Genomic DNA, 26,485 nt, shown 5'->3' with positions numbered 1-26,485 from the left:
ATTACAGGATTAAAACTGACAGGTTGGGTGAAAGGGGTGGGCCAGCTGTCAACATCATTCACATCTGTAAGGGGGGGGGCTCTTCCTCCCCGTGAGGTGGTTTTTGGTGCCGGGAGTTATGAGCAAGCCAGCTGCAGCCGACCACGGAACAACAGGCCCCTTGCCTCGAGTAGTTCCCTGAAACTTGGCTCCTTGTTTTCCCCGGGATTTGCCCGCCTGCAGCACAAAGGAGGGTCTGTGGTGAGATCCCCAGCTCCTGCCTGGAACTGAAAGCACCATTCACACGTCCAAGGCAGGAGAACAAGGCCAGTTTCAGAACGCCTGCAGGTTTAAAGTACAGCAGCGGAAGTTTAATCAAAAGTGGAAGCGCGAGTTCAGGCTTAAAATTAGATTGCTGGAAATAAGCAGCCTGTTTATGTGGGAGGCAGGCTCAGGTTAACATCAGCAGAGCACAGCACACGGGCCCGGACCGTCTAACAGTCCTGCAGAATAAAGCCGTGCCTGTGGGCTGCACTGAGTTACGGCAGAGGGTGGGGAGGGAGCAGGGTGAAGTGCGACACCCCGGGTGTGGGACCGACCCACAGCACCGGCTTTTCGGCTCTGCTGTCGGGATCGGCCCCCCCCCCCCACTCTCTCTGATCGCTTCCCAAGGGCACCAGCCTACAAGACAAATTGCTGCTAATTTGTCAATAATCAGGGAGATCTCCTCAGAAAGGCTAAACTGCCTGATGTCGAGATAAGGCCGCGGCAGAGGTCAGCTCGGGACCGAGCTCAGAGGCCGCCGAATCGCGGGCTTTCAGAGGGGTTCACGGGTGATGGCGGAGACGGCGGGGGCAGAAATCCCCTCGGGAGAGGAATGAGGGGAGAGGGGAAGAAAAGAATGAGGAGGGGAAGGGAGAGGGTGAGGATTGGGAAAGAAAGAATGGGGGAGGGAATGAATAAGTGCGTGACAAGGGGGCATGAAGGCAGTGGAAGTGAGTGGGCAAAGGGAGCAAGGGGTGAAGGGTGAGGGATGTTGGGGAAGCTATCTGGGTGGACCAGGAAGAACAAAGTAAGGCCAAGCCATGGGCGGTGCAGAAATCTGTGCATATGTACATGGGGGGGCGGGGTTTAACTGTGCTGGACACCTCCTGGTCTGAAGCCTCAGAGGGGTGTTACAGTTTGAGACATGAATGGACAGATCCCACTGGAGGTCAGAGGGCAGACTTCTACAGCCTCTGATTTCAGGTCTCTAGCATCCTGCGCCCCTGCAGGTATCTCCATCTCAGCCTTTCCCGCACTGCGTCCTTCTCGTTACTCCAACGAAAGGCCCCTCACATCTGCTGTTGTAGCACAACCCTTCCCAACCCCGAGTGCGCTGGAACTTCCCCCTTCCCCAGAGCCCTCCTCTACGCTGAGATATAATTCTGCTTTGTGCGCTCCTTGGCTCCATCCACCTGGCCCAGGTGCCTGCTCTCGTTCCCTGGCAGAGCCCAGCATTGCTGCCGCGCCACACTGCGTAAAGCTTCCATCGGCTTCTGTTAACTGAAGAAACTATTCCCACAGCATCTTAGTCACTTATCAGGAATTCACAGTGAACTATCAACAAGAACTTCCTGTGCATAATGTCTTCAACAGTTCCAATTATAACTCAGTTGCTGAAACGTAGCATGTCAAGGATACTTTCAGCTTGTAGATTATACGATTACAGAATGCCTGACCATATATGGAAAATGACCAAGTGCAGTCACTCTCCCACCACCCGGGGCACAGGCAAGGCCGTTAAATCCAGCCCGCTAATCCCCTTCGAATGGTTCCACTCCCTGAGCATGGTAGCCATGTTTCACTCCGCTCACCCTTGCCCTCTTGCCTTCCAGAACCACTCCAAGTGTCCCAGTGTTGGATCCGTGGAGGCACTTGAAAGAAATCCTGCCCCCCCCCCCCACCCCTCAGTAAAGTGGCCACAGAACAATACAGCACAGGAACAGGCCCTTCGGCCCGCAGTGGGTCAGTAGCACATTGAAATATCTGGGAAGGGTTGGGGTAGAAGGGGAGGACAGAGGGAAGATTGAAGGATGGCTGCTGAGAAGGGAAAGGAGGAAGGGGCTGAGTGATAGGGCGTGATGGTGAAGGGGGGGTCAGAGTGAGGGCAAGTGACAAGGAGGTGGAGATGAGCAACAGTCTGAGGTGAGAAATGTCCAGGGGAGGGTGAAGACTGAAGAGAAAGGTCCAAGATCAGCGAGGCCCTGCTTGGCAGAGGAACTGTGCATACAAAACTGACATTTACTGTAGGAGGACTCGCTGAGGAGCACCATGGTCTTCCAGAATGGCGCAAGTCCAGAGGGGCTGCCCATTGTCTGCGCAGAGTAAATCATCACTAGAGTCTCAACTCCCACCTGTCTGTGGTCAAAGAGCTGCCCCAGATCGCCGAATCACAGAGTGGATTCCATCCAACCAGAGCACACCGGGCTGTACAACAACTCTAAGAGAAGGACAGGGAGTAGCATCAAACGCCAGACGTAGACCTTACACAAGCCTTTTACTTTATGTACCGAGAGCGACTGTGGAGAATCCCTGTCAAAACGTAGCTGCAGTCAGAAGACTGACTCCACCCCATCCCTGCCACACTGTGATACAACACTGACCCAATCCCAGCACAGACAGGGGTCGCCCAAGGCTGTGTCATGGCCCCAACTATGTGCAGACACCATAGCCACACTCCCTCCTCTCCTGCCCTGCCAAACGAGCATCTCACTGGAGTGGAGACACACGACAGCACAAGTGGGCAACTGTTCAACCTACACTTAATATTACGGAAGTGTCTATATTTTGACGACAACAAGAACAGGAAGTGAGAAATATTCAGCAGGTCAGACAGCGCCTGTGCAGAAAGAAACACTGTTCCCAGCAACTTCCATTTTTCTATCAAATTCCAGACTTAGATTTATTCAGTTTGATGCCACTTTCTGGCTGCAAGGCTTGGGTGGACGGCTTGAGGACATTAAAAGTCATTCCTAACCTTTCCTCGTCAGTCATTCTGACTGTGTCCTCTCAGCAACCCCACACTCCAAACACACTGCCTTCCTTGGGTCTTTCTTTCCACTGGGGCATCGCCAGTTCTTTATGTTGAGATGATAAGAATCCCCTCCCACGATCCGGCAGCACAAGCCAAGCCCAGTGTTTGCTCTTCACACCAGCCCTGCTTCACCTCCCTGTCCACGTCACCGGCAATCCCTCGTGCACTTCTTCAGCTTCTCTCTGACTGCATCCCTGATCTTCAGGCCCACTCTTCCCCGCGTATACAAATTCCGCCAAATCCCCTTCCACGGTTGTTGGGGACTGTCACAAGTTCATTGCCCTCGAAACATCCTTCATAAATTGTGCGTGGAGAGCATTGCTGGGGTGGTGGAAGAGACAGATACATTAAGAACATTTAGGACAATCTAAGATAGGTACATGGATGAAAGAAAAATGGAGGACCACGCAGGAAGGAAGGGTTGGATCATCACCAAGAATGTTTCTGGACTTCTGCACTCAACACTATTGTCCCACAGACCTTGGTGAACAAACTCCTACACGTCAGTCCAAATACACCACTGCACAACTAGGTGTTTGACTTTCTAACCAGCAGACCTCAGAAAGTCAGAATGAACAACTGCTCCTCCCTCCCCATCACCCTCAACACGGTAACTCCCCAGGGGTGTGTGCTGAGCCCACTGCTGTATACTCTGCTCACGCACGACCGCACGGCCAAACACTCGCGCAATCACATTGTCAAGTTCGCCGACGACACAACAGTGGTGGGGCTCATCACCAACGGCAATGAGACGGCCTACAGAGAGGAGGTGGAAGAGCTTGAGGCCTGGAGCCAGGCAAATAACCTCTTCCTCAATGCCGACAAGGCAGTTATCAACTTCAGGAGAACTCGCACCACTCACACACACATCCCCCTTTACATCAGCGGCACAGCAGTGGAAAACACAAGCTGTCTCAATCTCCTGGGAGAGCTCATCACACAGAACCTCTCATTGTCCCAAAACACATCCCACACAGTCAAGAAAGCTCACCAACGCCTCTAAGAAGGCTGAAGAGAGCTGGACTTTGCACGGCCATACTCACATCATTCCACAGATGTGCAGTAGAGAGCACCCCAACAAGCTGCATCAGAGTTTGGTGTGAAAACTACACTGCAGCGGACAAGAAGACTCTGCAATGGGTAGTCCAAACTGCCAGTGCATCACCAGCACCAGCCCAACTACCATCAGGGATATATATATATGCACAAAAATGGCCAGAATCTTTATGAAGGATCCCACACACCCTGCTCATGGACTATATGTCCCACCGCCATCAGGGAGGAAGCCATATAGCATCCAGGTCAAGACCACCAGAGTCAAAAACAGTTACTTTCCCCAAGGAGTAAGACTGATCAACTCCTCCACCATTATTTTATTATTTCCCATCAATCACCTCGGGTCACTTTATGCACACACAGTCAATCTATGTATATAAGCTATATTATGTATTTATATTTATTATTATTGTGTTCTTTATCTTCTGCGTTTGTTTTGCACTGCATTGGATCCGGAGTAACGATTATTTTGTTCTGTTTACATTTGTGTACAGGAAATGACATTAAACAATCTTGACATTGACATGTACAGTAGGTAAAATAGTCATACTTTATTGATCCCGGGGGAAATTGGTTTTCATTACAGTTGCACCATAAATAATAAATAGTAATAAAACCATAAATAGTTAAATAGTAATATGTAAATTATGCCAGGAAATAAGTCCAGGACCAGCCTATTGGCTCAGGGTGTCTGACCCTCCAAGGGAGGAGTTGTAAAGTTTGATGGCCACAGGCAGGAATGTTGTGGGCCGAAGGGCCCATATGTTCTTTAATTTCATACACCACTTCTCGTGGGACCCATGCATCTTTTCTCCCCCCATTATTCTGTCTTTAATGACAACTGCTCCTCCACGACCTGGATCGACACGTTGACATTGTGGGGAGGCTTGTGTGCCTCAACGACTCACGGCCACGCCAGACAAAGATCGACCCAACCCCAGCTCCCGAACGGACAGCTTCGCGTCTGCCCCTCCTGGGCCACACTTCGATTAGAGGTGTGAATGCCATTATGAAGCAACCACAATGGCGACCGCTGAGTAATCAAAATCGTGGATCACTCTCAGCCTCTCCGGCCAGGGGAACCCCTGTGATACAGCAGCCTGTGAGCAGACACCCATCCAAGCTTACAACTGTATTTAGTGTAACACTCAACTTGCATTCACATATATTATCCAAAAAAAAGTTACTTTGTTTATACATGAATCCATCCCACCAGCTTCCTACAAAAAAGTAGTAGATACGATCCAGTCCATCATGGGTAAAGCCCTCCCCACCATTGGGCAGGAAGCACCATCTATCAGCAAGACCTCCACTGCCCAGTCCATGTTATATTCTCAGGAAGGAGGTACAGGAGTGTCTGGACCCACATCACCAGGTTCAGGAAAAGTTATTGCCCTTCAACCATTAGCCTCCTGAACCAGAGAGGATAACCTCACTTGCCCCATCACTGAACTGAACCAACGGATTCACTTTCAGGGACTCTTGTCTATTTATTTATTTATTATTATTACTTTTTTCCCTGTTTTCTTTGTGTTTGCACTGTTCGTTGTTTTTTTTTTGCACATTGGTTGCTGTCTGTCCTGCTGGGTGTGGTCTTTCATCGATTCTATTGTTTCTTTTATTTACTGTGATTGCTCACAAAAAAATGAGCCGCCAGATTGCACATGGTGACATGTACTTTGATAATAAATTTACTTTGAACTTCTCCACATGAAAGGCCAGAGCTTTGTGTGACCTTGCGCAGCAGCTTCCCTCTCAACGCCTTCGGACCGGGGCGATCGCCCACCCTGCCAGGGCTGCTGCTCAGGTCACGTTCACACATTATATCAGCTACCGCCAATCCAATCTCCAGACCACAGCCGGATGTCGGCAGGTCACGGCTGGACACCAGCAGGTCGCACACACCTCACCGCTGGAACACCTTTGGGCTCAATGGGACAGACGTTCAGCTGCCGGAAGCATCACGTTCCCATACCACCGGCACTTTGTTTCCCAGCCGCAACACAAGCAGGCTATTCAACTCCGGGGTGCTTCTCTGATAGGTTATGTGATCCCCGGTGGGTTACAAGTTATCTGAGTGTCAGGCTGGAGCCTTGGCCAAATTCCACTGCCCCACTATCTCCACAGGCTGAACCTGTGTGGACAGGACCAAACCTGTGGTGTGCTGGGCTTTGGGATTCAGCCAATTCCTCACAGGGCCATTGGCGAACCTTATAACTACTCCCTTAACTAGTGCACAGGAGTTCATATACCATAGTGTTAATGGAAAACACAGCAGTGGCAATTAATGTGATCCAGATCACAGGCTGGAAGGAATTAAATGATTCCTTTCATCTGAAAACGAGAGTGGAAACTGGCTTGATTGCTGAGTCCAGCCGAGGGAGTCAACTTCTGCACAAGACCTGTGTGCTAGAGGTCCCCTGCTCTGAGACTGGGGGGGGGGGTGAGGCCACAGGGGGCTCATTTTCATTCCAGTACAGGGCAGGCTGACAGCTAACGCTGTGGCTGATGGCCAGTCATTTAGCTTCCTATCCCAATTTCCACTCTAACACGTCGGTCCACCGGGCTCGGAGGCCACTCTCAGGGTAGAGGAGCAACACTCATGTTCCGTCAAGGTCACCCCCAACCTGATGGCATGAACGTGGATTTCTCCTCCCGGTACTTTTTTCCCCCGCTCTCCCTTACCCCTTCTTCTGTTTCCCACTCTGGTCTCCTACCTCTTCTCACTTGCCTATCCCCTCCCCTGGTGTCCCTCCTTCCTCCCTTTCTCCTGTGGTCCACTCTCCTTCCCTATCAAACTCCCTCCTCTCCAGCCCTTTACCTTTCTCACCAACCTGGCTTCACCCGTCACCTTCTAGCTAGCCCTCCTTCCCTTCTCCCACCGTTTTATTCTGGCATCTTCCCCCTTCCTTTCCAGTCCTGATGCAACATTGGCTGTTCATTAATTTCCATGGCTGCTCCCTGACCTGCCGAGATCCTCCAGCAATTTGTGTGTGCCACACTGTGAAAGCTGCCAGTCCAGGTCTGCCAGCGATCTATAGCGTCCAGCTCCATCTGAGGGCAGGGCAGCTACACACACACTCAGCCCAGCGTGGACGCAGATACCTGGACAGTTCTCAGCAAAGCCACGGTTGTCTTCATCAGTGAGCTTCCCCAGCTCTTCCTGCTCCCAGCCCATATCATAAACCACCTCCTGCACTTTGGGGCTCCACGAACAAACTGCTCAGCTTCCGGCGTTCCAGGGAGGAGGGAACGAAGCCTCCTCCATCGGGACACCAGTAACAAACAGAAGCCAGCGGGTAAACCAGTGCCTGTCCCGGCCAGAACAGAGGACTCACTCCTCGTCAAATGACATGAACACTCCAGCATGTCCCAGAGTAGGAAGTCGTGAGTCCCACTGTTTTGGAAACCCTCACTTTAACATACCTTGGTTGCAACTGTTGCCTCCACCTATAACCTCCCAACCTCAGTCACTATCTCCCCTCTCTCCTCGTTATGTGGTCCTCATCTGCATCCCCCTCTCCTTCCAGCTCTAGACCCACCCCTCTCACCTGTTTATACTGGCTACCTACCCTCTACTCTCAGCCCAGTTGAAGGGTCTTCAGCCCAAATGGTGACTGTCAATTTCCCTACGTAGACAATGTTTGCCTCGCTGTCCTCCCCCAGCTCCTTCGGTGTCTCAAGACACGAGCGAGCACCTGACGACGCAGACCAACAGGCCTGGGCTTTGTTTGACCCACGATCGTAAGGAACTGCAGAGAGTTGAGGACACAGTTCTGCACATTCTGGAAACCAGCCTCCTTCCTATGGAGTCTGTCTACACTTCTCACAGCCTCAGTAACGCAGCCAGCATAATCAAAAGCCTCACCCAGCCCAGACAGCCCCTCTTTTCCCCTCTCCCACTGGCCTGAAACCATGCACCACAAGGATCAAGGACAAGCTTCTACCCCGCTGTTGTAAGACTATTACATGGTCCTGCAGGACGATTACAATCTACCTCATTACGATTACAGTTTTATTGTTAACCTGCCTTATTCTGTAGCTGTTACACTTTATTCTGCATTCTTTCATTTTTTTTTAAAACTTCGTTCCACCTCAATGTGCCGTAATGATCACATCTGGAGACAAGATTTTCATTGTGTCTCGGAACATGTGACAGTAATAATTCAATCCCTATACCAACTTGCATACTCTAAAATATGGAAGTGGAGCTGGAAGCCCGGGCACTGCGGCTTTCTCCAGAGACAGATTGACTCCAGAGCATCTGACACCAAAGGACAATTCCTTCAGGCTCTATGATAGAGGGTGAACTGTTCACAGGCCACTTTGCACTGGAGCGTGGTAGAAGGTTCTGTGGCAGCTGGCGAAGCCATTGGGAGACCCATAGGCTCTGCCCCCTGGGGGGGAGGGGGGCAATGGTCTGAAGGAGTGAGTGGCTCGTGAGGTCTGACATGTACACTGAGCATTGCTGTGCCCCAAAGGTGAAGATCATCGCTGGATGCTCCTTCTACATTTTCAGTGGGGATGAGCCAAGGATTCGCACAGAAAGCCCAAAATGTTACACCTTTCCCCAAGAGGATTTGATAACAGTGTGCACATTGTGATAATCCCCACTCATTCAGGAGAAAGGCACTGTGAGAATCCCCACTCATTCAGCAAAAAGACACTCTGAGAATTGCGACTCATTCAGGAGAAAGACATTGTGAGAATCCCCACCCATTTATGTGAAAGAAACTGTGAGAACCCCCACTCATTCAGGAGAAAGACACTGTGAGAATCGCTACCCATTTAGGTGAAAGACACTGTGAGAACATAAGAACATAGGAAATAGGAGCAGGAATAGGCCAATTGACCCACCGAGCCTGCTCTGCCATTTAATAAGATCATGGCTGATCTGGCCATGGACTCATCTCCACCTACCTGCCTTTTCCCCATAACCCTTAATACCCATACTACGCAAAAATCTATCCAACCTTGTCTTAAATATATTTACTGAGGTAGCCTCCATTGCTTCATTAGGCAGAGAATTCCAAAGATTCACCATCCTCTGGGAAAAGCAGTTCCTCCTTATCTCTGTCCTAAATCTACTCCCCAGAATCTTCAGGCTATGTCAGGCTATGTTCAGTCTCACTTAACTGTGGAAACAACCTTCCTGCCTCCAACTTATCTATCCCTTTCATAATTTTATATGTTTCTATAAGGTCTCCACTCATTCTTCTGAATTCCAGTGAGTACAGTCCCAGGCGACTCAATCTCTCCTCATAGTCTAATCCCCTCATCTCTGGAATTAACCTGGTGAACCTCCTCTGCACCGTCTCCAAAGTCAGTATGTCCTTCCTCAAGTACGCAGACCAGAACCGCACGCAGTACTCCAGATGCGACCTCACCAGTACCCTGTACAGTTCCAGCATAACCTCCCTGCTCCTAAATTCAATCCTTCTAGCAATGAAGGACAACATCCCCTTTGCCTTCTTGATAGCCTGCTGCACCTGCAAACCAACCTTTTGCAATTCATGCACAAGCACTCCCAAGTCTCTCTGCACAGCAGCGTGCTGCAATCTTTCACCAGTTAACTAATAATCTGCTCTTCCATTTTTCCTTCCAAAGTGGATGACCTCTCATTTACCAACATTGTATTCCATCTGCCAGACCCTTGCCCATTCACTTAACCCATCTATATTTCTCTGCAGACTCTCCGTATCCTCTGCACAATTTGCTTTTCCACTCAATTTAGTGTCAGCAGCAATCTTAGATACACTACACCCTGTCTCCTCTTCCAGATTGTTAATGTACATCATGAACAGTTGCGAGCCCAGCACTGACCACTGCGACAAACCGCTCACCACTGATTGCCAACCAGAGTAACACCCGTGTATCCCAACCCTTTGCTCTCTATCAGTTAACCAATTCTCTATCCATGCTAATACATCACTCCCAACTCTATGCATCCTTACAGTATGGATAAGTCTTTTATATGGGACCTTATTGAACCCCTTCTGTAAAATCCAAGTAAATAACATCTATCTGTTCCCCTCGAACCACTCATTCTGGAAAAAAGACACTCTGAGAATCGCCACTCATTAAGGAGAAAGACTTTGAAAATCCCCACTCCTTCAGAGGAAAGACACTGTGAGAATCCCCTCTCACTCAGGAAAAAGTCACTGTGAGAATCCCCACTCAGTCAGGTGAAAGAGTCTGTGAGAATCCCAGTCATTCTGGAGAAAAACACTGTGAAAGACCCCACACAATCAGGGGATAGGCACTGTGAGAATCCCCATTCAGTCACTGGGAGACTCCCTACACATTCAGGTGAAAGACATTGTGAGAATCCCCACTCCTTTCAGTGAAAGACACTCAGAAGCCTCTCTCAATTAGGTGAAAGACACTGAGAAACTCCACAGAGAGGTGAAAGACATTTTGATAATCCCCATTCATTCAGGTGAAAGACTCTGTGGGACTCCACACTCAGGTGAAAGAGACTGTGAGAATCCACACCCATTTACCTGAAAGGGTGAGAATCCCCACTCATTCTGGATAAAGACACTCTGAGAGTCCCCACTTATTTAGGAGAAAGACACTCAGAATCCGCACATATTTACGTAAAAGACACTGTGAGAATCCCCACCCATTTGGGGAGAAGACACTGAGAATTCCCGCACATTCAGGGGAAAGACACTGCGAAAAACCCCACTCATTCAGGTGAAAGACACTCCGAGCATTCCCACTGACTCAGGTGAAAGGCACCATGAGTTTTCCCACTCATTCGAGAGAAAGATATTGTGAGAATCCCCACTGATCTAGGTTAAAGGCATTGTGAGAATCTCCATTCATTCAGGTGAAAGGCACTGCGAGGAATCCTACTGATTCTCATTCTATTTGGGCCATCAAGGTGCCAACACTCAGATCCACCACAGATCCAATTCCTGTGCAGATCCCTGTCAAATGCCGAGGTTTTTCTCAGTCTTTCATTCATCTCCAATAAATTCCTCACCAATTATCAATGCAACAACAAGGCAGCGGTCAATCATGTTTGCAGGCTTTAAACCGGTGCAGCCTTAGAAGAACTTTGCTTGCCCCAGCGGACCAGGAAGCACCATCCTCGAATAAGGGGTGGAATAATTAGGACCGAGATGTGGAGAAATTCAAGGGGTGGTGAATAGTGGGAATTCTCTGCATCAATGGCTCAGTCATTGTGTTCATTAAAAGCAAACCTAGTGATGTCTGGGCGTTAAGGGAATCATGGGACACATGCTGGAGAATGGCTGAGGTGGAAGGGCAGCCAGGAGCTTGATAAATGCCAAAGCACATCTCAGGGGCCAGGTTGCTGACTCCTGCTCCTAATTCTAATGTTCCTGTGCAGATAAGGTACGTGTTATGAAACTTAGCAGAGGATGGACTTGCATCAAGTTGCCTTCAGTCAGGAAGTCCCATTGTACAATTACAAGAGTCAAGGACAAATACAAGTTTCCTTTTTGTTTCAACTCCACCAAAATGAAATCAACGTCCATCAAGAGCAATTTTCTACCATTGGTAGATGACAGGTCTCCCAACTCACCACTGAGATTGACCCCATGTTTACTAGACCTTGGTGTAGGATTCTTAACACCCTCAGCCTCTCCCAGATTAATCAATTGTCCCCCTCCCTTTTTCCCTGCCCTCCACAAAATGGTGTCTCAAGACAAAAATCTTTGTTGGGAAGCTTTCCTTTTATTTGTTAAGACACATAATATAATAGCAGAGAGATTCTGGTAGATTTGTACACAGGACTAGACAGACCATAGGCTTGGCACTTCAGAAAGTGCTAATCACCAATTATAGGAAGTACTTGATCGGACCAGAGAGAGTATAGATAAGATTCACTGGAGTGACCAGACAGGGTACAGATAAGATTCACTGGAGTATTGTCAGGAGAGAAAGGTCAGGCTGGGCAAGTTACCTTATGGAGTCTGAGGGAGGTTTAATTGTATTACAGTAAAATGACGAAGATCCTACATAAAACAGAAAACACCAATTTTCCTTAGCAGAATTGGTTAAAAACCAGGGGTGGGGGGTGCAGAGATCTCAAGTAATTGGTGGAAGGATTAAGAGATGAAATACTTTCTCACCCAGAGAGTGGTGGAGTCTGGAACTCACGACCTGGGAGTGTGGGAGAGCCAGAAGCCTCAACATACGTAAACAGTGCCTGGGCTGTAACCTTCAGGGCTAATACACCAATACAGAGAGGTGACTATAGGCCAGTGGCTATTTTTCAATGAATGGAGACACAATGGAGCAAATGGAGTGTCATTTTAACCCAGTGCGTGCTCTCCATCTGTTCTGGGATACAGTCTGTACTTTTTACTACACCATCTTTGCCTCAGGTTTCATCTGCTCCAATATTGTCTCTACTCAATGTACAGCCCCAGGAAATTCCAGCACCTTCAGACCTGGGAGCATATCCCAATCCAGTCCCAGACCACAGAGACTTGAGGGCCTATCCCAATCCAATATCAGCACCCTGAGACACGAGGATATATCTCAATCCCATGCCAGCACATCCAGGCCTGGGGACACATCCCAATCCAATCTCCTTCTCGATTTGGTAAGGAAATTAACTTCTGACCATGGGCTGGAATTTGAACCACTGTGAAGAAAGATCAGAGATCTGGGACGAATGGAAGTTATTTCAAGGGTAGCACAGCAACAATGGGCTGAACAGCCTCCTTCCCCTCTTCCACTGACTTTGCAGTGATCTCTTTCAAACTGAGTGGGGCTCTGTATCAGCTTTTAAAATGGTCATGGTTAACTTAACTCGTTAAACCTCGAGCTGATCTGATACCCGGTGCAAAATAATGCACTCAAGCCTCAGAGCAACTAGTACCCTTGGTAAAAGACATGAAGTACTGTAGCCGAACTAATGAGAAGCTTCATGTTGTTAATTACTCTATTACAGGATACAGAAAAAGTTCTGGGCACCGCCCAATATTTCAACATTTATAGTAAACTTTTAAAGAAAGAACTAGAGCAATAAAAAATAAATCTTAAATGATCCCTAATGGATTCAAATCTGAATGAATCAGAATATTTGAAATGAAAGATATGGCCAATAAACTGGATTTTTTAAAATATTAATTTCGTGAACATTTTCACTTGCAACAGTAGTAATTACTATTAAGATTTATAATAATTCTGTAAATTTTCATGCTGTAACGACCTTACTGCCACCAACTGGAACTGTCAATATAGCGTGACATGTTTACATAGGAAACTTCTATCATAAATGTATACAGGATTGATGACGACAGAAGGGGGAGTTGCACTACAAACCCTGGTCCAACACTCGCCACCTTTTAACCCCATTGAAAGTGAACTGCTGGCTGGAGTTAATTTCCACATAGCTTAGCCGTAAGTCATGTGACTTTAAGTAAATTTAAATTATGGTTTAAGCTAAGGTTTCTTAAGTTTGTCATTGCCAGAAGGCCGGGGTGGGGGAGAGGGGGGAAGATAGTGGGGACAAGGTCCTACTACCTAGTAAATGCTCCCAGTAGCATGAGTCCCAAATAGCCCCTGACATCCAAGTCCAGGTCCTGGCCTTCATGTATAGCTTAGCTATTAGGCTTGGCAGAACTGTTTCTTCTGACAGGAAAAGGGGCAAAGGCAGGTTACTGGCACCTTAACAGTCACTCTGGGCAGATTTGGCTTGTCAGCCGTGGTTGGCAGCTCAGCTAGGAGAAGGAAAACTCTCATCCACTGCCTTGCGGCTATACCCACTCAGGGGAGAGGTTTCAGGAGTAAAACCTGAGGAAAAATCCACAGGTGGATTCCTTAAGGCAATCCCTACATTGAGTTAAATGCTGACTGGCAACTCCTGCGATGTCGCTGGTGCCAAACTGTATTGGTCTCCGCTGTTCCTTTAGATTCATCAGCTGCATGGGGAGGGGAAGCCTGCTGCATGGGGAGCACTTTCCTCTCTGTATCATATTGCCTCGGCTTGCATACAGGCTCGTATATTGACTACGTAGACGCAACGTCCATAGTTGACCCCGAGCAGTGGAGGGCCTCAATTTAAACTAAGCATGTTTATTTCCAGTGGACCAAACTAAGAAACTTGTTTCGAACTTTGGTTAAAAACCAATGCAATGTTCTGGCCTCTCAGCTATACAAAGGAATAAAAGGTGTTTCAGGCAACACACATCAAAGTTGCTGGTGAACGCAGCAGGCCAGGCAGCATCTCTAGGAAGAGGTACAGTCGACGTTTCGGGCCGAGTCCCTTCGTCAGGACTAACTGAAGGAAGAGTGAGTAAGAGATTTGAAAGTGGGAGGGGGAGGGGGAGATCCAAAATGATAGGAGAAGACAGGAGGGGGAGGGATGGAGCCAAGAGCTGGACAGGTGATTGGCAAAAAGGGATACGAGAGGATCATGGGACAGGAGGTCCGGGAAGAAAGACAAGGGGGGGGGACCCAGAGGATGGGCAAGGGGTATATTCAGATGGACAGAGGGAGAAAAAGGAGAGTGAGAGAAAGAATGTGTGTATAAAAATAAGTAACAGATGAGGTACGAGGGACAGGTGGGGCCTTAGCGGAAGTTAGAGAAGTCGATGTTCATGCCATCAGGTTGGAGGCTACCCAGGCGGAATATAAGGTGCTGTTCCTCCAACCTGAGTGTGGCTTCATCTCTACAGTAGAGGAGGCCGTGGATAGACATGTCAGAATGGGAATGGGATGTGGAATTAACATGTGTGGCCACTGGGAGATCCTGCTTTCTCTGGCGGACAGAGCGTAGGTGTTCAGCAAAGCGGTCTCCCAGTCTGCGTCGGGTCTCGCGAATATATAAAAGGCCATATCGGGAGCACCGGACGCAGTATATCACCCCAGCAGACTCACAGGTGAAGTGTCGCCTCACCTGGAAGGACTGTCTGGGGTCCTGAATGGTGGAAAGGGAGGAAGTGTAAGGGCATGTGTAGCACTTGTTCCGCTTACACGGATAAGTGCCAGGAGGGAGATCAGTGGGGAGGGATGGGGGGGACGAATGGACAAGGGAGTCGCGTAGGGAGCGATCCCTGCGGAAAGCAGAGAGGGGGGGAGGGAAAGATGTGCTTAGTGGTGGGATCCTGTTGGAGGTGGCAGAAGTTACGGAGAATAATATGTTGGACCCGGAGGCTGGTGGGGTGGTAGGTGAGGACCAGGGGAACACTATTCCTAGTGGGGTGGCGGGAGGATGGAGTGAGAGCAGATGTACGTGAAATGAGGGAGATGTGTTTAAGAGCAGAGTTGATAGTGGAGGAAGGGAAGCTCCCTTCTTTAAAAAAGGAGGACATCTCCCTCGTCCTAGAATGAAAAGCCTCATCCTGAGAGCAGATGCGGCGGAGACGGAGGAATTGCGAGAAGGGGATGGCATTTTTGCAAGAGACAGGGTGAGAAGAGGATTTTTTCAGGAAGTTTTCAGAGTTTTCAAGGCTCTAAAGGGCGACACCAGAATTGAAAGAAATGTTTAGAAGGATGGCTAGATTGCATGGGGTCTAGGGGCAGGTAAACAATTGGATTCAGAAGTGACCCAGTGTTAGGAAGCAGGTTGTTTCTTGGACTGGAGATCTGTGTCTGGTGATGTACTGCAGAAGATGGTGCTGGGACCTTTGTTGTTTGAAATTTATTCATCTGAATGTATAAGACATGGTTTGCAGATGACGTTAAAACAGGTGGTGATGTGGATAGTGTGGAAGGCTGTGATAAATTACAGTGGGATCTGATCAACTAGATCGGTGGGCTGAGGTTGGGAAATGGCTCTCAATCCAGATCAACGTAACACGTCGTATTCTGGGAGATCAAACCAGGGTCGGACTAGTACAGAGAACGGTAGAACAGAGGGACCTAGCAGTGCATGTGCATACTTCACTGGAAGTGGTGTCACAGGTAGATAGGGAGGTGAAGTGGTGCTTTCATGCTCGTTCTCATCTGTTAGGGCACTGAGTCTGGGAATTTGGAAGTTATGTTGCAGCCATAAAAGATGGTGAGGCTACACTTGGAGCATTGTGCACAGGTTTTGGCCACCCTATCGTAGGAAAGGTGTTACTGAACTGCAGAGAAGATTTGGCAGGACGTTGCCTGGACTTAGGGGCCTGAGTTACAAAGAGAGATTGTGGACACTGAGACTTCATTCCCTGCAGTCTAACAGCCTCAGGGATGACCATGGAGGTATACAAGATCATGAGGGGCACAGACAGATGAAGGCATGTGGTCTTTTTTTTACAGCATGAGGCTAAATTAAACAAGAAGGTATGGATTAAGATCAGAGGGAGGAGATCTAAAAGGGACGTCAGGGGCAGTTTCTTCATGCAAAGGGTGGTGGGATGAGCGGTCAGAAATAGTGGCAGAGGCAGACACATCAGCAACATTTGAAAGCCATTGAGAGAAGTACATGGATAGGAGAGCTTTCACCAAACGCAGGCAGATGGGTAACACAATCAGCATCGACAAGTTGGCCTGAGGAGCCTGTTACTGAGCCATACGTGTCTACGAATCTAAATCGGGATTGGCTCTTTTTTCCAGGAAGAGGATGGCTGAGTAAGTGGTGAAGAGATAGAGCGGTGAAAATGTTTGGTTGGCTACCAGTCACATTCTCTGCAGTAATTATGGAAGTGGCAGAGGGCAGCGATTGACATAGCAGAAATGTTTTGTTTTATTATTTATTTACATCTTTGGATGTTGTCATGGGAAGAACATACAAACTCCTTATAGGCAGCAGCAGGACTGGTACTGTAACCCGGGTCATGGGTACTGTAACCCGGTCACTGGTACTGTAACCCGGGTCATGGGTACTGTAACCCGGTCACTGGTACTGTAACCCGGGTCACTGGTACTGTAACCCGGTCACTGGTACTGTAACCCAGGTCACTGGTACTGTAACCCGGTCACTGGTACTGTAACCCGGGTCACTGGTACTGTAACCTGGGTCACGGGTACTGTAACCCGGGTCACTGGTACTGTAACCCAGTCACTGGTACTGTAACCCAGGTCACTGGTACTGTAACCCAGTCACTGGTACTGTAACCCGGGTCACTGGTACTGTAAAGTGTTGTGCTAACCACTACGCTACCATGCCATGCCATAGTCATAGTCATACTTTATTGATCCCGAGGGAAATTGGTTTTCGTTACAGTTGAACCATAAATAATTAACCATGAGGTGAAAGAGTGTCGAGCTAGCACTTATACTCATTGGCATCTAATGGGGACCTTGGGAAAGGATGAGAATGTGGGACTCCTCCTCTTATTTGCATCTGAAAGCTAGAGAAGGATGTGGTGGTGGTGTTAGCTGGATAGATGATGTCAGCACTCGCAGTTTGGTTTAGTTGTCAGTTCCTGCATTGCAGCTCTAATGTAATCAATATAACCAAATCACTCTCTGTACCTGCCACAGTACCCATATCATAGCCCCGCACACTGAGGTAGGCTCATGTTATCTCCCTGTACAACTGCACACTAAGCCCCACGATCGCAAACATACATAGAGCCCGAGTATAAGATGGTGCACGCTGTAAACGGCTGGCGCTGGGTGAGACCATCACACCTCATTACAGGGTCAAAAGCTGAGTGTTACTGGTCTACTGCTTCCACGTACACAATAACATAAGACCATGAGATATAGGAGCAGAAGTAGGCCATTTGGTCTATCGAGTCTGCTCCACCATTCAATCATGGGATGATCCAATTCTTCCAGTCATCCCCACCTCCCAGCCTTCTCCCCATACCCTTTGATGCCCTGGCTAACTGATGCTGAGGATGTTCTACGAGTCTGTGGTGGCCAGTGCGATCATGTTTGCTGTTGTGTGCTGGGGCAGCAGGCTGAGGGTAGCAGACACCAACAGAATCAACAAACTCATTCGTAAGGCCAGTGATGTTGTGGGGATGAAACTGGACTCCCTGACGGTGGTGTCTGAAAAAAGGATGCTGTCCAAGTTGCATGCCATCTTGGACAATGTCTCCCATCCACTACATAATGTACTGGTTGGGCACAGGAGTACATTCAGCCAGAGACTCATTCCACCGAGATGCAACACTGAGCATCATAGGAAGTCATTCCTGCCTGTGGCCATCAAACTTTACAACTCCTCCCTTGGAGGGTCAGACACCCTGAGCCAGTAGGCTGGTCCTGGACTTATTTCCTGGCATAATTTACATATTACTATTTAACTATTTATGGTTTTATTACTATTTAATTATTTATGGTGCAACTGTAACGAAAACTAATTTCCCCCGGGATCAATAAAGTATGACTATGACTATGACTAACCAAGAACCTATCTATCTCTGCCTTAAGTACACCCAATGACTTGGCCTCCACAGCCCCTTGTGGCAACAAATTCCAAGGATATACCAATCTCTGACTAAAGTAATTTCCCCACAATGGACCCCAGGGAACAGGTCACAAAGGCAGTGCCACCGATGAATGGGGCTTCAAACCCCCCTCACACATAAACAGCTGTACCCATTGTGGACACATGTTAATCAGCCTCAGTGTTGTTAGTACCTCAGGACCAACAAGCTACAAAAAAGAACACTGCACACCAGAACTACACTCAGGTGTAGCATGTAATAACACAGGAGCACCAAGATATAGGTGGCCTCAGCCGAAGGGGTAGAGTTAACAGAACATCTCATAATCAGGAGGGAGCCGTCCAGGCAGATCGGTTTCGAGTCATAGGGATGGAAAGTGTAAGGATGAAAACTAAAAAATACGGCTTAGTAGACAGCATACAAATACGGTGCCTACAAAAAGTATTTAACCTCCCTTCGCCCCTTGGAAGTTTTCATGTTTTATTGTTTTACTAAATTGAATCACAATGGATTTTGGCTCTTTTTGACACTGATCAACAGTAAAAGACTCTTTAATGTCAAAGTGAAAACAGATCTCTACAAAGTGATCTAAATTAATTAGAAATATAAAACACAAGATAATTGATTGCGTAAGTATTTGCCCCCTTTCATCTGACACACCAAATCATCACTGGTTTTAGATGTCACATAGTTAATTAAATGGAGATCACCATGTACAGTCAAGGTGTTTCAACTGATTGTAGTTAAAATATACCTGTATCTGGAAGGTCCAACTGCTGGTGAGTTAGTATTCTGGCAAAAACTACACCATGAAGACAAAAGAACATTCCAAGCATCTCTGCAAAAAGGTTATTGAAAAGCCGGGAGATGAATACAAGAAAATTTCCAAGTTACTGAATATCCTTTGGAGTACAGTTAAGTCAACCACGAAATGCAAAGAATATGGCACAGTTGCAAATCTGCCTGGAGCAACGTCCTCAAAAACTGAGTGACCGCGCAAGAAGGGGACCAGTGAGTAAGGTCACAAAGAGACCTATGACAGCTCTGGAGGAGTTACAAGCTTCAGTGGCTGAGATGGGAGAGGCTGCACATTCAACAACTGTTGTCCAGGTGCTTCACCCATGCAGCTTAATGGGAGAGTGGCAAAGAGAAAGAAACTGTTGAAAAAAACTCACATGAATTCTCATCTAGAGTTTGCCAGAAGGCATGTGGGAGACTCTGAAGTCAGTTGGAAGAAGGATCTATGGTCTGATGAAACCAAAAATGAGTTTTTTGGCCATCAGGCTAAATGCGATGTTCGGTGTAAGCCAAACACCACACATCATCAAAAACACAATATCCCCATCGTGAAGCATGGTGGTGGCTGCATCATGCTGTGGGAATGCTTCACTGCAGCTGGCCCTGGAACGCTTGTGAAGGTAGAGGGTCAAATGTATGCAGCAGAATATAGGGAATCTGATGCAGTCTGCACGAGAACTGCGACTTGGGAGATTTGTTTTCCAGCAAGACAATGACCCCAAGCATACACAGGAATGGCTTAAAAAGAACAAGTTAATGTCCTAAAGTGGCCAAGCCAGATTCCAGACCTCAATCCTACTGTGAATTTGTGGCTGGACTGAAAAGGTCTGTTTACTCATGATCCCCGTGCAACCTGACAGAGCTTGAGCAGTTTTGTAAAGAATAATGGGGAAAAATGCAGTGTCCAGTTGTGCAAAGCTGATAGAGACCTATCCGCACAGGTTCAAGGCTGTATTTGCTGCAAAAGGTGCATCTACTAAACACAGACTTGAAGTGGGTGAATACTTATGCAATCAATTATTTTGAGTTTTATATATTTGTAATTAATTTAGATCACTTTGTAGAGATCTGTTTTCACTTCGACACAAAAGAGCCTTTTTCAGTTGATCAGTGTCAAAAAAATGTCAAATTAAATCAATGTCATAAAACATGAAAACTTCCAAGGGAGGAGTGAATACTTTTTATCGACACTGTACATGCCAACTGGTAAACTGAGACTTCGGGCATGGGCAGCCCAGATTGATTCACTGCATATTTGTAAATCATCTTGGATCGCAAATAACATGAATATTACACAACTCAACATGTTCTTTCCAGATAGAGTCCATGTTTGAAAAATGCCTTGCCCTTCCCTGCAGTCTTTGTGACAGTTAACATAAGCCTGTCGGCTGATATCCACTTTTGTGTGTGGACACCAGCACAGAACTTGTACAGGCCATGATGGTCCTGGTATGCCAGTTCAGACTGGGGTGTTCCTAACGTGCTCTCCTTCCCCTGGGTCCCTCATTGTACGCCCAGGCCCCATCTCACCTGGAACCTTCCCACTACTGCCCAGCAAGTCAACAAGCTTCATTTAACAGACGGTCAGTTGGTGTTGGAGCCCATAAATAAAAGGTAATAAAGAAAATATTTCATGTTCAGTTCTAGTAACTCCTTTATAGGAAGGATTGGAGACTGTGGAGATGTTTACCAGGTGGCTGCCTTGAATAGAGAGTATGTGCTATAAGGTTGGACGAACTTGAGTTATTTTCTCTAGAGGGTCAGAGGCTGAGGGGAGACCTGATACACGTTTTTAAAATTATGAGAGGTATAGATAAGGTAGAGAGATCTTTACCTCAGGGCAGAAATGTCAAACATCAGGAGACATGCTTTTAAGGTTGGGGGGAGTTCAAAATTATGTGAAAGACAAGTTTCTATTTTGCAGAAAGTGGTAAGGGTCTGGAATGGGTTATCAGGAATAGGAGCAGAAGGCAGTATGATGATGCTTAAGAGGCTTTTGGATGAACACGTATGAAAGGAATGGAGGGATATGGGTGGAATGTAAGAGGGGTATAAATTGACGTCAAGATGGGCACTACATCGTGGGCTAACTGGCCTGTCCGGTGCTGTACTGCTCTGCATTCTAAAATCCTTCTGATACTTTTTCCAGTATGTCACTCACTGCAGGAATCTTTAATTCCTGTATGTTTCACAATTTAAGGACGGTCTGAATTAATTCTGTGGTGCTGCACACAGTGACACCAGTCGCTGCAGACTCAAAACTATTCTTGAATATCTGAGGTGGCAAACAGGATGAGGCCTTCAAGGGGACGTTATTACGCCAAAAAATCCACCAGTTTGTCGGCGAATCAAATACTATTTCTGCTTAAGTAAAATCAGATGACACACCAATCTTCCCTGCTTTATCCTTTTACTTATTTTACTGTCAACGGTGCGGTGTTGCAGACGGGATCTGGAACGCATTCCTGAGCTCCCCACACTCACTGACTTGCTTCATTTCATCAAAATGAATTATCAACAGTCGCCACTTTAAGTATGTAAACACTGTTTCCACTGGAGCAGCAGCAAGTTATTCCCCAGTACCTTTTTAAAAAGTTTCATTCCGATGGGATTTATCCGCCTCCTCCCTTCCCCCAGCCTGAGAGAAATAAGGAAATATGCTATTTTGGAAACCTTCTCACTCGTCGAAACTCCTTTCAAAATCTGTCCCATCCTTTCCCCCCCCCCCCCACCTTCTCACTGAACACCCTTAAATACTCTTGCTGTCATGTAATGTGTCCGGTTCTTTTGGATGGTGGTGTGGAGGCAGAGGAATGTTTTTAAGTCACAAACCCCTGGGATATGAAGCTCAAGTTTAGTCTACAAGTGGCTTTAGACCATAAGGAGGGTTGTTGTCAGCCTGAATGCTCCCAGATGGCTCCTCCTTACACTATGATGTATTTGTGATGATTGCAGAATTCCAGGGACCTAACAGGCTTCTAGGATTGACACCAGCTGTCACTCAACATCATCCCACAACTCAAAGGTGCCTTCGTCCTCTTGTCCCTACTCACATATGTTGACCACCTGAATGCTTGGTTAGTTCCCCCCCCCCCCATTAGCCTCTCGCTGTTGTAGCACCGTCGTTCCACAGTAGACACAGGGCGCTCGGCTTCTCTAAATGACACAAGTGCTCAGCACGGTCTTAACTTTTGGACCAGAGAAGAGGAGAGGACTGGGTCACTGCCCTTGCCAGCACCAAGAACTTGCCACTATGCAAAAGCACATCACTGGAGATGTAAATTAGCTATCTCAGCCCCACGCTGTGCGGAGAAGAAAGTGGATGCTGAAGTCCCAAAGCTGCTCCAAAAAAAATCACCCACCCATTCTCCCTCCATACTTTAAATGGCATCACACTTCTTCGGTCTTCAGTTTTTGAGGCAAATGATGCCAAGGGTCTGATTGGAAAAGCAGTACGCCCAGTTGCTGCTCATCTGTCCTTCAGTGTCAGGCCTCGCCACTGGCCCAGCTGAACTGACTGCCCACCTCAACACTGAGGGAGGGGGTTTACTTCCAGTCTGTTCTCCACAACCTATCAGCCGAGTTGAAGTGGAGAGGTGTTCAGTCCTGGAAGGTTTTGGACGAGGTGGTCCATTGCAGCTGTAGTCTGTGACAGAAGGAGCTGCACTCACCTGGATGGGCCCAGCTTAATGCCACTCTGCTTGTTCAATATCCCCAATACAGACTGTCCCTGATCTCAGCTGTGTTGTACCACTTGTTTTCTTGTGGCTTCTGCTGCGTGATGGACCACTTAGTCCAAAACCCTCCAGGACTGAACACTTCTCCACTGCAACTCAGTTCACATCTCCACGCACTCCTAAGTATCACTGGCCCGGCACTTAAGACCACGAAATCCACACAGACCCAACTCCACTCCCCAAAATCCCACTCTCATCCCACCTCTCTTGCCAACGCACTCATCTCCTTCCCCTTGCTGACTCTCAGACCCTTGCCCACACCCATCCTCTCCCATTCCCACTGATGTCTTTTCGCGACCCTCACCGGTTTCCCCGTTAACTGCCGCTCCACCCCAATCTGCTCCCTTCTACGCCCATCTGCTCCTTCGCTCCCTCCCACCTGTGCACTCCGCCATTCGCCACGGCTTCTCCCCACTTTGCTTTAGCCTCACTCATCTCCTTCCAACCACACTCTGCCCTCCCTTCCCATAGTCCAGACACTTAACCCCTCCCCAATTCACCCCTCTCCCTCTCCCCTTCCATCCTGCCCTCCCCCACCTGTCCCAATATCCTTTGCCCATTCCCCTGGACACCCGTCTCCTGTTTCTGCCCCACAAACTTCCTACACTCTCCCATCCATTGTCTCACCTTCACCCTCTACCCCATTCTCCCCTGATCTACCATTCTGTTCCTCCTCGCCCCTCCATCCTTTTCCTTCTTGCCCAAATCTAGCCCTCTTTCCTCAAGCTGGGGTGGCCCTTGCCCTCTCCCTCTCCCTCCTATCCACTTCTCCTTCCCTCCTATCCTACCCACCTCTCCTTCCCCCCATCCGTCTCTCCGTCCCTCCTATCCACCTCTCCTTCTCTCCTATCCATCTGTCCTTCTCTCACCCTTTTTTCTTCCACTCTCCCTCATTTCCTCTCCCCATTAACACTCCAGGTCCCCCCTACCTCCTCCTCCTCCTGCCCTCTTCTGCCCCACCAACCTGACTTCCTCTCTATCACTCCCCTTCCCTCTCTCACTCCTCTTCCGCCCTCCAGTTCCTTCTCCGATGATGCGCTCCTACACCTCTGCTGTCACATCCTCCTGTCGTTCTCCTCAACCCCACCTGTTCCACCCTTCTCACCAGCTCCTCTCCTCCTCTCTCAAACACCCCACCCTCCTTCCCTGTCTCCTCCTACAACCCTACCTTCCTCCCTTCTCGCCTGTCTCCCCACCCCCTCCTTTTCTCTATTGCTTTCTCCATACCCTCTACCCCATCTGATCTTGACCCCCTCTGCTTTCCATCCATTTCCCCACCGAACCACCCTTCCTCGCACTGCTCCTCGTACATTCTTCATCCTCCCCTCCCTGCCTCCTCACCTCTATCCTCATCACCTCCTCCCTCACCCATCCCACTCCTCCTCCAATTTGCTCCCCATCCTGATCTCTCCCACTTTCTCCCCGGCTCTTCCCTTTGGTTACTCTCATCCCTTTCTCCTCTCTCCTCTACCCCTTGCCCCACCATTCCCTCTTGCCTCACCCCTCACCTAACTTCCCCTACCATTCTCTTGCTCGACTCCTCTTCATCGAACCCAAAACCTCTTCATTCCACTCCCACCTGCCCCTATCCACCTTGTCCTACCCCCACTCCCCCCACACTCTCTGCCCCAACCACCTTTCCCCTCATTCCCCTCCCTCTCCTATTCCCTTTCCCCTTCCCTCTTTATTTCCATCCTATATTCTCTGTTCTACTTTCCCCTCTCTACCTTCTTTCCTCGCCCACACCCTCCTCTCTTCCCTCTTCCCCCAAACACCACTCTCTCCTCTTCTCCTTCCCGATTTGCGCCTCCCTCTTTCTTTTCTCCCTTCCCTCCTTCCCCTGCTCCCTCTTTCTCCTTCCCCTCTCTCCATCTTCCCCCTACCCTCTCCTTACTCATTTCCGTACCCCATTCGTTACTCTCTCCTTCCCTTCTCTACCTTCTCTCTCCCTTCACCGCACTCTCGTCTTCCCTCCCATCCTCCTTTCGCTCAATCCCTTCTCTCCTCTTCCTTCTCTCCTACCCTCCCTCTCCTCTCTCTTCTCCCTCCGCTCTTTTCTGCTACTCCCAATTCTCACCCCTCCACCTCCCCTCCCCTCCTCACTCTTCTACCTTCCCTCCCTCCCCTCTCCCTCCAATCCCTCCTTCCCTTCCTCCCTCCCTCCCTGTACCTTCACTCCGTGCTCCCTTCAGACTTTTCCTTCTTCGGGCTCGAAGTTTGGCGAAAGTTTTGCGGAATAGCGGTTCTGCCATGTCGAATGCAGGACACCGCCTGCGGCTAGCGGGATGTCTCGTCGCTGCGCTCTTGCTGCCGCTCCGCTAGTCCCGATGCCGGTCCCGGTGTGCCCGCCGCCTCTTGGGCCCCCCTGTCACGGAGCTCCGCTGCAATCCGCTCGCTCCTTCAGCGCCAGCACATTCCTGGCCTCCCCAGGGAGTGTCTCCAAACTCCGAACGCCGGTCCCGTCAGCCACCCCCTCCCCACAGCGCCTCTCCTCCGGCTCCGGGCTCCAGACCTTCCCGGGAGCATCTGACCCACCTCTTCCCCGATCAGGGCGGGCTGTCCCGGAACCCAGTGGCGGTGGAGTGGAAGCCTTCCTCCCCTGCGGTGCCGGGGATTCAGGGACGGTTCCTGCTTGCCTTCCCCGCCGCTGGGAAGTGTAGTTTGCAGGGATTTGATCTCCAAACTCTGGGAATGGGAAATGGGAAGCAGGGATAGGAATGTAGGGAGGTTAGGGAATTGAAGACCCGGTGAGCGTGCCAGAGAAAGTCTGGGAAAGGAAGTGGGGTCAGGGATTAGGAGCGAGGGGTGGGAAGCAGGAACCGAGTCTGGGAAAACTGCTGGAAACATTCAGCGGGTCAGGCAGCCTCTGGAGAGAGAGAAACGGGGTTCGCGTAATCGGATCGGAGATCCTTCGCCAGAAAGGCGAGATCGAACGTACTGGAGTAGAAAAAGGGAATGAGCTGGGCAGATGGAGACCCAGGAAGTTTCAAGTTCATTGTTGTCATAGACACACATGCCATAAACATTAGTTTTTGTTTTCTGCAGCAGACAGGCACAAGATAAGATGAGGGCAGACATGAGTCAAAATAAATTTGTATTAATATAACTTGCTCATAATTTACGAAATAAACATTAGAATCCGAGGGGCACAGATGCAAGATTGAGAAACTAAATCAATAAGCATATTCCAGGAAAGAGTGGGGAAAAACTTTAGGATCCAGAAGGGAAATCTGTGCATGGGACCAAGGGAGGTGGGTGAAGGCTGCAAGGATTCTATCTTGGTGCAACAGAGGGTATTGCAGAGGCAGGATTGAGGGAGGGGGAACAGTGAAACTCTGGAATAAGGTATTAGAGGTTTTGTTGGGGTTAGAGGCATATCAGATCCCAGGGCCTGATGAGATGTATCTCAAGCTGCTATGGGAGGCTGGAAGGACAGTGCTAGGACAACTGAGTTTTAAATCTTTCCTGTTTATGGTTAAATTGTCAGATTTTGGTGCATCAGTCATTTTATTGCAGAAGGGCAACGG

At 48.7% G+C, this 26,485-nt stretch overlaps 1 protein-coding gene across 1 annotated transcript in view; it reads right to left on the bottom strand.

The window, feature by feature from the left end:
• The window catches only part of LOC134339361 (rho GTPase-activating protein SYDE2-like), a 75,164-nt gene extending 49,780 nt beyond the window's left edge, over positions 1-25,384 (bottom strand). Inside the window, exon 1 of the mRNA XM_063035793.1 lies at positions 25,129-25,384. Within this exon, the coding sequence (XP_062891863.1) occupies positions 25,129-25,210 (82 nt within the window). The 5' untranslated portion in view covers positions 25,211-25,384. The remainder of the gene's footprint in view (positions 1-25,128) is intronic.
• Between the last annotated feature and the right edge of the window lie 1,101 nt (positions 25,385-26,485).

Source organism: Mobula hypostoma, chromosome 29 (genome assembly GCF_963921235.1).
Source record: "Mobula hypostoma chromosome 29, sMobHyp1.1, whole genome shotgun sequence".
NCBI lineage: Eukaryota > Metazoa > Chordata > Chondrichthyes > Myliobatiformes > Myliobatidae > Mobula > Mobula hypostoma.
The sequence above is the reverse complement of the archived record's forward strand: the minus strand, read 5'-3'. Positions and strand labels throughout refer to the sequence as shown.